Source organism: Notolepis coatsorum (assembly GCF_963971535.1).
Source record: "Notolepis coatsorum genome assembly, chromosome: 8".
Lineage (NCBI taxonomy): Eukaryota > Metazoa > Chordata > Actinopteri > Aulopiformes > Paralepididae > Notolepis > Notolepis coatsorum.
Genome location: NC_140172.1, coordinates 71,907,043 through 71,920,211, shown reverse-complemented (window position 1 = coordinate 71,920,211; position 13,169 = coordinate 71,907,043). Strand labels below are relative to the sequence as shown.

Below are 13,169 nucleotides of genomic sequence, written 5' to 3'. Positions count from 1 at the left end.
CAGTCACACAAGTCTCCAAGTCACACAAGTCTCCCAGTCACACAAGTCTCCCAGTCACACAAGTCTCCCAGTCACACAAGTCTCCAAGTCGCACAAGTCACACGAGTCTCCCAGTCACACAAGTCTCCAAGTCACACGAGTCTCCCAGTCACACAAGTCTCCCAGTCACACGAGTCTCCGTCACACAAGTCTCCAAGTCACACAAGTCTCCCAGTAACACAAGTCTCCCAGTCACACAAGTCTCCAAGTCACACAAGTCTCCCAGTCACACAAGTCTCCAAGTCACACAAGTCTCCCAGTCACACAAGTCTCCCAGTCACACAAGTCTCCAAGTCACACAAGTCACATGATTCTCCCAGTCACACGAGTCTCCCAGTCACACAAGTCTCCAAGTCACACAAGTCTCCCAGTCACAAGTCTCCCAGTCACACAAGTCTCCAAGTCACACGAGTCTCCCAGTCACACAAGGCTCCCAGTCACACAAGTCTCCAAGTCACACGAGTCTCCCAGTCACACAAGTCTCCAAGTCACACAAGTCTCCCAGTCACACAAATCTCCCATGTCACACAAGTGTTCAAGTCACATGAGTCTCCCAGTCACACAAGTCACACAAGTCTCCCAGTCACACAAGTGACTTGGAGACTTGTGTGACTGGGAGATTTGTGTGACTGGGAGATTTGTGTGACTGGGAGACTTGTGTGTCTGGGAGACTTGTGTGTCTGGGAGACTTGGAGACTTGTGTGACTTGGAGACTTGTGTGACTTGGAGACTTGTGTGACTGGGAGACTTGTGTGACTTGGAGACTTGTGTGACTGGGAGACATGTGTGACTTGTGTGACTGGGAGATGTGTGTGACTGGGAGACTTGTGTGACTGGGAGACTTGATAATAATTATTATAAGTATTACATTTTTATTTTTTTTTCTTAAACAACAGATGTATGTTTATTTTGCAGCAATTCTTTGTCGTTGTCGCAATCTTTAGTGTTACAGCCCCTCACACTCCAGTTATCAGGATGCAGCTGGTTTGAAAGCTAAAGTAAACAGGCTTCTCTGCTGGCTGTGGCTCCAAGGGAGTTGAATAGTTCTGGCTCTGCTAGTTTCTTTTCTATCTTTTGGCGCTTTTTTGGTGGACAAACCACCGTACATGTGCACCGTGACTCGCGACTGGAGACTAGCTCTGCTAGCACACATAGCCTACTGTGTACAGACTGTTTCAAACTGTATTTTAAATTAGAAAGCAAACAAAATAAATGGACAAGAGAAAAATGTATCTCAATTTGGTCAGTATTGTCATTTGGACAAGCCAAGCCATTACTTTAAGTTGCAGGCAAGAAAGACAAGTCTGTCCACTGGTTTTAAAACTGCCCTGTTGCAGGTCAAAAAGAAAAAAAAATGTATTGATATTTTTTTTATTATCAATCGATATCGATTATTAAAATATATTGCGATAATTATCGCTGTCATTTTATTGCCCAGCCCTACCTAAAAGTACACCCAAGTAAATACCATGTTCTTGGTATCTAGGGACATCTATGGACCTCAGGTCCATAGATGGCGCAACCTAACTTGAGTGTAGACTTTTGAGAGAAGAGACCCAGGGCTTTTGATGGGCTTTCGAATGTCAAAAAACGACACTTCCCAGCCCCTATCAATCATCTGACTTCTAGCATGAAGCTTTTTTTTCTCTCTTTATTTTCGGGATCATATCTCACAGGTGGAACAAACCTGAACATTATTGCCATAAAATAGAACAGTTTCTCTACCTTTCTGTGAACATCTAGCAAAAAAACACATTGCAATCTGATGAAAAATGGCGAGCAATCTTTATTATAAAAAAGTAACTGTACTTACAGTAGATTTCCTTCACGGTTTTTGCTGCCCTGTCAGGGGCGCCTGGTGGTACTAAATCCAGATTGAACTCTGCCAGTACCTTATCTACAAAAACCCCTGTAAATAATCTGTGCTTTATTCATTTGCTTAGATTTTTTTGTACACATTATCTCAAGAAGGATTTTTCATGTCTGGTAAATTTTAGCATGGTGTTATTCACCGTCAAACTACGTAGAACTACGTTTTTCTCACGGTATTTCTTTTATTTGTTATTGCCATTCATAATTCAGCGGGGCACCTTGTGCATACTGTTCTGAATGTGTCTGAGCTGGCAGACGGTCTTATACCGCCCTCTAAAACCTTCGGCCGCTATTGCACTCCATTAGAAACGGTGTAGTTTCTTTTCTCTACCAAGCTGCAGCGTGGGGGCGGGTCCTAAACACTCCGGCAAAACACGCGCTTGTAGGGATGGCTTGGACAACTGACCCCGCCCGCCCGTTCATGTGCAATACCCAATAACGTCGGAGACAGGATCGCTGTGGATAACTGGAATGGCGATCAGATAATTGGATTCTTTTTTTTGCATTACATCAGAGACCAGGTAAGGACTCTATAAATTATATCCAATCTTGCGTTGATCTGATATTTCTTTCTCCCGCGATTGAAGCTATCTGTGTGTGCTGTGTGTGGCTGTTTACCGTTGGGTGCAGGAGGGGAGGGGGGGAGCGCCGCGCTCCAGGGCCCATTTCATGTATGCACGAGGAGACATAATAACGATAATCTAGCGTTGATTTCAGCAAGATTCGATAATCAGGCGAAAAATTACAACGTGATAAGTGAATTACACAAAAACGCTATTATGGTGTCTTTTTCCCGGAATTACTCATTAGCACCCAAACTATATTCATATTCAAAACGGTATAAAACGGAAATGTACGGATGAAGAAATAATCAGTTTTTTGCACGTTGACTGGAAGCAGCTCACTGACAATCGACAGCGTTATTAGACCCATAGCTATAATATAAAATATAGGTTTAGCTCTACAAACAAGGTGAGCGATTACATGGGGTTAATGGACGGCAAGGCCAGATGCACTTCCCGGAAGGGGCGTGGCACTCAATGTGTTAGGAGGTTAAAATAATTGGTAAACAAACTGAAAATATACACTTTAACTGTTGTTTTGATAGGGTTAGGGTCTTTACTCTTGGCTACATTTGAAAAAGAAACGCAACATCACTTAACTCATTGACCGCCACGCTGTTTTCCCATCTCTACTCAATGGCGCTGGCGTTATTGACCATTTTACTGATGTTTGCGGACCCATTGTGTGTTCTGTATTATAGCTATGGAGACAATAGTATGGCTCATTTGACAGGCATTGTTCATAGTCCAACACTGACTAACCAGTTCATTTCTACATACTTTAGTTTGTGCGCTATTCCATGCTAAACATCGCCCCTTTCCAAAATAATCGTTTGACCTCGAAACTGCGATCGTTACCAAAAGCATGTTTTAGGTCCGGTAAAATATGACACTGTGATCGGTACAAAAGCATGTTTTAGGTTAAAAAAATACCAGCAGGATACCTAAGATAGACCTTACCTCAGTCAGAAGGTACTCCAAAATCAATAAATCCCAGTCGTCCCATGGCGATCTCTCGTGTATATTGGGCATGGCTATCATACGGGAAAGAATACGTCTGAGGCACCAAATCTCCGACCGATTGTTATGTCCTGATCCACTCCGAGGCGGAAGCAGCCGGAGGTAACTCAGTACTGGAAGACAACTGATATCCCCAGTTCAAAAGGTAAGCGATACTGCCACCTGGTGGGATTCGATCGTCATTGCAATTCCAACATAGGCAGCTGTGCCAGGGAGACTCAGGCAGCTCCGAGCAAGTGTTTAGAACGGGGATCAAAGGAAAAATATCAAAGGATCCAAAAACGAGTATACTCGTTTTGGCACCCAATGAGTTAATACGGACTGTATTGATCTATTTGTGACGTGACATATATGTTGTACCGGTACTGGGCCGATCGTGCTTAACATAACTTTAGTATACTAAAGTATACTACACAGGGGGGGGCACAGGACACAACCAGGCATAGAAAAACAAGTCAGGTACTCCAATAGTGTATTGTTGTTATTTTTACTGTTTTTGTTTCATTATGTTGTTCTCGCTCGAGACTGGGCCTGTAGTGTACAATAGAAATTGTAGTACTTTGGCATTTGGCGACAAATGGTCTTGTATACATGAATTATTAATTGTTTTTCTCACATAAAAAAATGCTAATTTTGCCCATTTAATTAATTAATATAACTATCTACTGTAATTTACTGACTGTAACTGACCTTCAGTCCAGCCAGGTGTGTGACCACACTGTAGCAATAAGATACCAAAGATAATGTATGGGACCACACAGTAATGAATCAGACCATATAGTAGGCAATGAATCAAACAATACCATAGATAATGTATGGGACCACACAGTAATGAATCAGACCATATAGTAGGCAATGAATCAAACAATACCATAGATAATGTATGGGACCACACAGTAATGAATCAGACCATATAGTAGGCAATGAATCAAACAATACCATAGATAATGTATGGGACCACACAGTAATGAATCAGACCATATAGTAGGCAATGAATCAAACAATACCATAGATGATGGATGGGAGAGTGGGTAACTAACCGTCTACGCTGTACACCTTCAGGCCTGCCAGGTGCTTGGCGGCCCGGTGCTTGGAGGCGGAGAGCAGGGCGGGGTTATGGAGAGGGAAGTCTCTGTAGTAGAACTCCAGAATGGACAGAGCTGCCCTCTGAATACTGAGAGAGAGAGAGAGAGAGAGAGAGATAGATAGAGAGAGAGAGAGAGAGAGAGAGAGAGAGAGAGAGAGAGAGAGAGAGAGAGAGAGAGAGAGAGAGAGAGAGAGAGAGAGAGAGAGAGAGAGAGAGAGAGAGAGAGAGAGAGAGAGAGAGAGAGGGAGTGAGATAATGAACATATCAAAATAACAGAACCAAGGAGATAGAAGTGAAAGACCTCTACTTGCTGTTACACAATTTCTGGGACCACAATTTCTGGGACCAATTTCTCCTATTTTGCTCTACGGCGTCAACTAGAGGTCAAAATCCTCAACCCCCCACCTCACCCCACCTCCTCCTCGAAGCCGCATGGACAGCAAGACTGGATGATGATGATGATGATGATGAGTAACTCGGTTACAGTCTCTGTCAGTCTGCCCTGCGGACATGGGTCTCCAATTACACACATAGATCACCAGGCTTTGACTGTGTCACTGTGAGAATCTGTCACCCTTAGTCCATGGGCCAGAGGCCAAAATTTCACTTGTCGGTACCACTCAAGGTGTGTGTGTGTGTGCGTGCGTGTACGTGCGTGTGTTTGTGTTATTGTGTTACTGTGTCACTTTGTATGTGTGTGTGTATGTCACTGTCTCTAGACCAACCTGTGTGTGTGTGTGTGTGTGTGTGTGCGTGCGTGCGTGCGTGTGTGTGTGTGTGTGTGTGTGTGTGTGTGTGTGTGTGTGTGTGTTAAGTATGCATATGTGTGTATGCGTAACTTTGAGTGTGTGAGAACATGCACACATATCCTCAAGTAGTGAAGGTATATTCTTCACCACTTCTTCCAACCTAACAGCTGATATCTTCCTCTCCTCTTCTTCTCCTCCCAGGATCCTCCGGCTCCTCACAGAGGAAACACGTACACCTCTTTCAAACAGGAGGAGAGAGCCTGCAGCTCCTACTGAAGGTTATTATTATTATTATGAAGTTATTATTATTATTATTATTATTATTATTATTATTATTATTATTATTATTATTATTATTATTATTATTATTATTATTATTATTATTATTATTATTATTAAATATTAAATGAAAAATAACTCCTCTCCTTCACTCCTTTGGGTGCTGGGTTAGGTTAGAATCACAATAAAGAGGTGGTGTAATATAAAATGAAATATGAACTAAGTTAAGCACAATAGAATATAATATAATTATGAAATCAAATATAGGCCAGGGCTGTACAACTTAATAAAGAGCCATTTAATACATTTAAATGGGATATAAATGAAATTACATATAGCACAATAGAATACAATTATAAGTGACAAATGTAATTGGAATAGGACATTACAAACATATGCAATGACAAAAGATAGTGACAAAAACACAGGACGCAATGTGTCATGAAAATACAAATTAAGCAAGCTCTATACATTAGGAAGTAAACAAAATACAATACGAAATGAACGGAATACTAATGGTGAAAAATACGTTATGCATATTTCTATACAAGCTGAGCTACTCAGAGCTCTAACTGCTATACAAGCTGAGCTACTCAGAGCTCTAACTGCTATACAAGCTGAGCTACTCAGAGCTCTAACTGCTATACAAGCTGAGCTACTCAGAGCTCTAACTGCTATACAAGCTGAGCTACTCAGAGCTCTAACTGCTGTACAAGCTGAGCTACTCAGAGCTCTAACTGCTATACAAGCTGAGCTACTCAGAGCTCTAACTGCTATACAAGCTGAGCTACTCAGAGCTCTAACTGCTGTACAAGCTGAGCTACTCAGAGTTCTAACTGCTATACAAGCTGAGCTACTCAGAGCTCTAACTGCTGTACAAGCTGAGCTACTCAGAGTTCTAACTGCTATACAAGCTGAGCTACTCAGAGCTCTAACTGCTGTACAAGCTGAGCTACTCAGAGCTCTAACTGCTATACAAGCTGAGCTACTCAGAGCTCTAACTGCTATACAAGCTGAGCTACTCAGAGATCTAACTGCTGTACAAGCTGAGCTACTCAGAGCTCTAACTGCTATACAAGCTGAGCTACTCAGAGCTCTAACTGCTATACAAGCTGAGCTACTCAGAGCTCTAACTGCTGTACAAGCTGAGCTACTCAGAGTTCTAACTGCTATACAAGCTGAGCTACTCAGAGCTCTAACTGCTGTACAAGCTGAGCTACTCAGAGTTCTAACTGCTATACAAGCTGAGCTACTCAGAGCTCTAACTGCTGTACAAGCTGAGCTACTCAGAGCTCTAACTGCTATACAAGCTGAGCTACTCAGAGCTCTAACTGCTATACAAGCTGAGCTACTCAGAGCTCTAACTGCTGTACAAGCTGAGCTACTCAGAGCTCTAACTGCTATACCAGCTGATCTACTCAGAGCTCTAGCTCTTGCTGCAGCGAGACTCACTTTTAGCCCGGGACTGCAGCAGCAAATAAGAAACTTAAGAAACGTCCTGTGGCTTGTGGATTATTTAATCTGTTTTGGTGTTGTGGGCTCCATCTGCATACTGAGGCCTTTCCATCTGCTCTGTGAGCAGAGGCTTACTCCATCTGCTCTACAAGCTGTAGCCTCCATCTGCCCTGCTTTGTGGGCTGAGGCCTACTAGCCTCAGTTGAGGCTTGCTAGTCTCCACCAGCCCTACAGCAGCTAGCCTCCACCAGCCCTGCAGCAGCTAGCCTCCACCAGCCCTGCAGCAGCTAGCCTCCACCAGCCCTACAGCAGATAGCCTCCACCAGCCCTACAGCAGCTAGTCTCCACCAGCCCTGCAGCAGATAGTCTCCACCAGCCCTGCAGCAGCTAGCCTCCACCAGCCCTGCAGCAGATAGTCTCCACCAGCCCTGCAGCAGCTAGCCTCCACCAGCCCTGCAGCAGATAGCCTCCACCAGCCCTGCAGCAGATAGTCTCCACCAGCCCTGCAGCAGCTAGCCTCCACCAGCCCTGCAGCAGATAGTCTCCACCAGCCCTGCAGCAGCTAGCCTCCACCAGCCCTGCAGCAGCTAGCCTCCACAAGCCCTGCAGCAGATAGCCTCCACCAGCCCTGCAGCAGATAGCTTCCACCAGCCCTACAGCAGATAGTCTCCACCAGCCCTGCAGCAGCTAGCCTCCTCCAGCCCTGCAGCAGATAGCCTCCACCAGCCCTACAGCAGATAGCCTCCACCAGCCCTACAGCAGCTAGCTTCCACCATCCCTACAGCAGCTAGCCTCCACCAGCCCTACAGCAGCTAGCTTCCACCAGCCCTACAGCAGCTAGCCTCCACCAGCCCTGCAACAGCTAGCCTCCACCAGCCCTACAGCAGGTAGCTTCCACCAGCCCTACAGCAGATAGCCTCCACCAGCCCTGCAGAAGCTAGCCTCCACCAGCCCTACAGCAGCTAGCCTCCACCAGCCCTGCAGCAGCTAGCTTCCACCAGCCCTGCAGCAGCTCACTCTACTGGCCTCTTTGACTTTTAACTATGTTGTCGAGGGCTTTTACTGCCCTGTTTTTGATCTTTGCGTTCCTATCGTGCCATGATTCTGACAGTCCGCCTCCAAGTGATCACTTTGACAATTTTGGTCACTCTGACAGTGTTACATCTGGAGAATTATGATTCTGCTGGCACCCGACATGAAATGTCTGCTGTTGATCCTTTAAAATGTACTCTACCGTACGCTCTTATTTTTTTATCATTAGGGATTGGCACAATGTCTCTGCTTTAACCCTTTCACTACCACACTACAGAAGGTTAACCCTTTACTATCACACTTGTTAACCCATTGTCGTGTGGCAGTGAAATGGTTAACCTTCTGTATTGTCGCAGTGAAAGGGTTAACCATTTGGTAGTGTGGCAGTGAAAGGGATGACTCCAGCTCGCGAGGCTCTGACAAGAAATCCCTGGTTTTTGACAGTCAAGCCTGATGTTGTTGTGGTCTCCGAGACATGGCTGAAACCTTCTACCCCTTACAACGTTATTAATATAGCTGGGTTTAATGTATGAATGAATGAATGAATGAAAACTTTATTAACAGATTGCAGAATGGGTACAGTGCAGTACAGCTCAATACATACAATTGTTAAGGGGATGCAGACCAGAGAAAGACTTTCGTCTTGTTTCCACCAGGGTCCCCCATTTCCAATTCATCGTAACATATATGACATACATGACATACAGATAGACAGTACTGCTACATCTATACATTTATGACATACCAGATTTGCAATTACAGTACTGTATTTGTGATACAAAAAGAGTCCAGAAAGAAAAGAGTATATACATTAGGCGTAGAAACTGTACATTGGATTGGGTAGGTGGGGGTGGGACTGTACATTGGAGGTGGTTGGGGGGGGGGGGGGGGGGGGGGGGGGGGGGGTAGGAGTGGGGGGGGGGGGGTGTTGGCGGGGGTTGTGTTCGGACATTTACAGGGGCCAGTTTCGAGTTGCAGTCTCCCTTAGGTGTTTTTTGAGAGTGTTTTTGAAAGTGGGTAGTGATTCACATTCCTTTACAGCTTTGGGTAGGGCGTTCCACATTGATGTGGCATAATTGCGAAACGTGTTTAGTCCCTTGTTTGAGCCGAATCTGGGTTTAACATGATTTGTGGAGCTCCCTCTGGTGTTGTGATCGTGGTATTCACTGACCTTTGGGAAGTATTTAGTCATGTACATGGGTACCTTGGTCGTGTAGTGTATCTTGTAGACCAGGCCCATTGCAAGTTGCTGTACTCTGTCGTCTACTCTAAGCCATCCTAGGTTGTCAAAGTGGGCAGGGGTGAGGTGGGTTCTAGGAGTAAGGTCAAGCAGTAGTCTGACCAGTTTGTTTTGAGATGTTTGTAATTTTGTTTTTAGCGCCTTTGAGGTGCTTTGGTACCATGAGGTGCAAGCATAGTCGTAGTACCCTTGAATGAGTGCTCCTGCTAGAGTCTTCAGGGTATTCTTGTTTACCAGTGAGGAGATCCGGTACAAGAAACGAGTTCGTTGGTTGACTTTTTTTATTACATTGGATGCCATTTTGTCACAGGAAAGATTTGCCTCTAGGATGGAACCCAGGTAGGTAATATCTTCTTTCCTTGTGACAATATTGTCACCCACTGTAACTGAGAAGCCGTCGGTCTTGCTGAGTTTGTTATTTGAACCGAAGAGAATGGACTCTGTTTTGCCCATGTGTAATGATAGTTTGTTATCAGCGAGCCATATGCAGATTTTGCTTAGTTCTGAGCTGAGGGTTTTTTCAACCTGTAATTTGTTCTTGTCAGAGACCAGCAGGGCTGAGTCGTCCGCAAACAGGAACAAGTTGCAGTCACAAGCTGACGACATGTCATTTGCATAAATTAGGAACAGTAGCGGACCTAGTATGCTTCCTTGTGGAACACCACAGTTTACTGTGAGGGGGGGGGATAGGGTACCGTTTACCTCCACCATCTGCTCTCTCCCCTCCAGGTAGGATTGCATCCAGCTCACTGATAGACTATCAAAACCAATTGCTTTTAGCTTGTCAATCAGAATGGTGTGATTGACAGTGTCGAAGGCCTTTTGTAGGTCCAGCATGACCATGCCGCAGTATTTGCCCGCGTCCACCTCTTGTTTGATGTGGTCGTTTAAATAGAGAAGGCATGTGTCAGTGGAGTGGGATGTTCTGAAGCCAGATTGGAATTCGTAGATTAGATTTTTTTCCGCAAGGTATTTTTCGACCTGTTCGTATACAATTTTTTCCATGACTTTCGAGATGGAGGTAAGGATAGAAACAGGGCGGTAGTTGCCTGGGTCTAATTTACTGCCTTTTTTGTGCAGAGGGGTCACTCTCGCTATTTTGAAGTCCTTGGGGACGTGTCCCTGTTTTATAGAGAGGTTTATTATGTGTGTGATGACTGGGGTGATGGCGGCTGCTGAGTCTCTGAGGAATTTGGAGGGGATGTTGTCATGGCCAGTGGCCTTGTTAGGTTGGAGGGCGCTCAGTTTTTTGAGTACCTCATCTGTTGTTACCATTTCCAGTTTGAAGTCGTCTTTGTGGACCCCTAGGTTTTTGTAGTAAGCTACTATGTGTTCTACCCCATAATGCCCTGAGTGGGAGGGTAGTTTGTTTACCAGTGTTGTGGCTATGTTTGTGAAGAAACTATTTAAGTAATTGGCTACATCCAGCTTTTCTGTGATGAGCGTGTTGTCCGTCTTTATGTTTATGTTTGAGAATCTGGTTTTAAGTTTTTTACTGCAGCCTAGTTGGTTATTGAGTAATTTCCAAAGTTCACGCGGTTTGTTTTTGTTTTCCTCGGTTTTGTCATTGATGAATTTTTTCTTTGCTGTTTTGATCATGGAGTTTACATCATTTCTTAGTCTGTTTCTTTGCAGTTTGAGTTCAGTCACGTGGGCTTGGAGTATTCAGATGTGATCGCAAGGGTAGGGCTGGGGGAACGGAAATATATGATTTAAAAATGTAACGCACACATTAAATTGTCAGATAAATAAATATAATAGTAAAAAAAATATATATATATATATATATGGGTCTATTTTGAAACAATTAGATTTAGTTTCATTCATTCATTCATAACTTTTGAACAATATATTATATTTCTAATCTGTTCTATATTGCCCACAGAATTGTCTAAATCCCATACCCTCTAATTTTTTCAATCCCATGTCAGTAAAGTGGTTTTGTTTGCATTTGTTTGAAGTTCAATTTCAACTCGAAAAGATTGCTGTACATATGAAGAATAATCACAATAATAATCATGATAATCATACAAATATTTTATATCATTTGAAAGCCCTAGTTGTGATCTTTAATATGGTACCATATATGAGGTACTTTGAACATGCCCACTAACAAATATTCCATAACAAACTCATGAATATTCCATAACAAACTCATGAAGGGGCGACAGTGGCTCGGGAGGTAGAGCCAGGGTTTCCCATTAATTACCTTGACAGTGGCGGCCCGCCAGTTGTATAATGAACAAAAAAAAATTATAATTATTTTTTTACTATTTTTTAAAATATAAAGTTTGCCAATAGGGATGTATCAGTAGTATAGGCAGTGGTAGTAGTCGTAATAGTAATCCACTATATATTTTTATTTTCTAAAAAATAAACCAGTTCAACACAGGTAACCACTTTTGCTTCATTTCTTTGATGGCTCAAATGTATGCTCTAGTCCAGTGGTTCCCAAACAGCCGTTCCATGTATTTGTTAAATTCCACCACCAGCACACCTTGATTCAACTAATAAAGGGCTAGTTAAGTTGAATCAGGTGTGCTGGTGGTGGAATTTAACAAATACATTGAACGGCTGGGGTGCTTCGAGGAGAGGATTGGGAAGCACTAGTCTAGTCGATTTTGTGTTTTGAGCACAAAGTTCATCATAGATCTAGCCTCTTTATTTTGCTCTCAAAGTGCACCAGATTGATGCATTTAACTAAAAAACGTACCCAAAAAAATAAGTTCCGGGGGCGCATGCCCGCGGACCCCCCTAGTGGGTCGGAGGTTCACCCCCCATAGTCTCTGAAAGTCCTGTGGGAAACACTGGCAGAGCAGTCGTCTGGCAATCCGGAGGTTCCCGGTTTGATTCCCGCTCCTCCCGGGCAGTGTGTCGATGTGTCCTTGAGCAAGACACTTGACCCCTAATTGCTCCCGATGAGCAGGTTGGCACCTTGCACGGTTGCCTCCGCCGTCGGTGTGTGAATGTGTGAGTGAATGGGTAAAATGTGAGGAACAAATTGTAACGTGATTTGGATAAAAGCGCTATATAAAAAAGCAGCCATTTACGATTTATGAAGTTCAGGTTCAGGAAGGTTCAGATTTGGAAAAGTAGGGTCCAGGGGGTTAAAGCAAGTTTTAAACACTTCTCTTAACAGGCCTTCATTCACAATTTTGGCTGAGGTTTATTTGTAAAGGATCCAATTTAGTTTCCTAGTTGTAATTTAAAAAAGGGACTTAAATTTCCAATGTGTAATTATCTACGACGTGTTTTATTACTTCCATTGCGTTTTGGTTGTGGTGACTTTTACTTTGTAAAAGCGGAAGCTTGGTGTGTGCGCACTGTGCCTCACGATTATATCTGGTATAGGGCGGCTAGATGGTGCAGTGGGCAAGGCGCTCACCACAAATGCGGGAGACGCTGGGTTCAAGCCCAGCTCTCCACATTGCTATCAGCTTGGCTGGTCGTTCATACTAATACAATTGGCAGTATTAGGGGGTGGGAAGCTGGTGGGTGGGGATCGGACGTTGTGGACAGCGACTCCTACAGGTCGGTTGGTGCGCCTGCGCAGCAGAATCAGGAAGCGACGGGGGCGGCGTGCCCTCCAAAAACGCAGACCCCCGACGCTGAGAGATCGCGCTGTGCAGGTGAAAAGATGCGACTGCTGCTTCCTCGAGTACCGGAGGGGACACGTGATGTAAGGCTTAGTCCACATTGCAGCCGGCTTGTGGGAGGCATGGCCTAACAGCGTTCGAGGCAGGGGAGGGTAGAATTGGACGATACGAAATTGGGATGGGAGAAAAATTTTAAATGGGAGAAAAAGTAGATACAAAAAAAATATTATTTCCGGT

The 13,169-nt window shown here is 44.1% G+C and overlaps 1 protein-coding gene across 1 annotated transcript in view; it reads right to left on the bottom strand.

The window, feature by feature from the left end:
• vangl1 (VANGL planar cell polarity protein 1) overlaps positions 1-13,169 on the bottom strand; it is a gene marked incomplete at both ends in the record, with an annotated part of 163,359 nt that overhangs the window by 62,819 nt on the left and 87,371 nt on the right. The window contains one exon of the mRNA XM_084319592.1: positions 4,535-4,668. Coding sequence (XP_084175718.1) covers positions 4,535-4,668 — 134 coding nt within the window. The remainder of the gene's footprint in view (positions 1-4,534; positions 4,669-13,169) is intronic.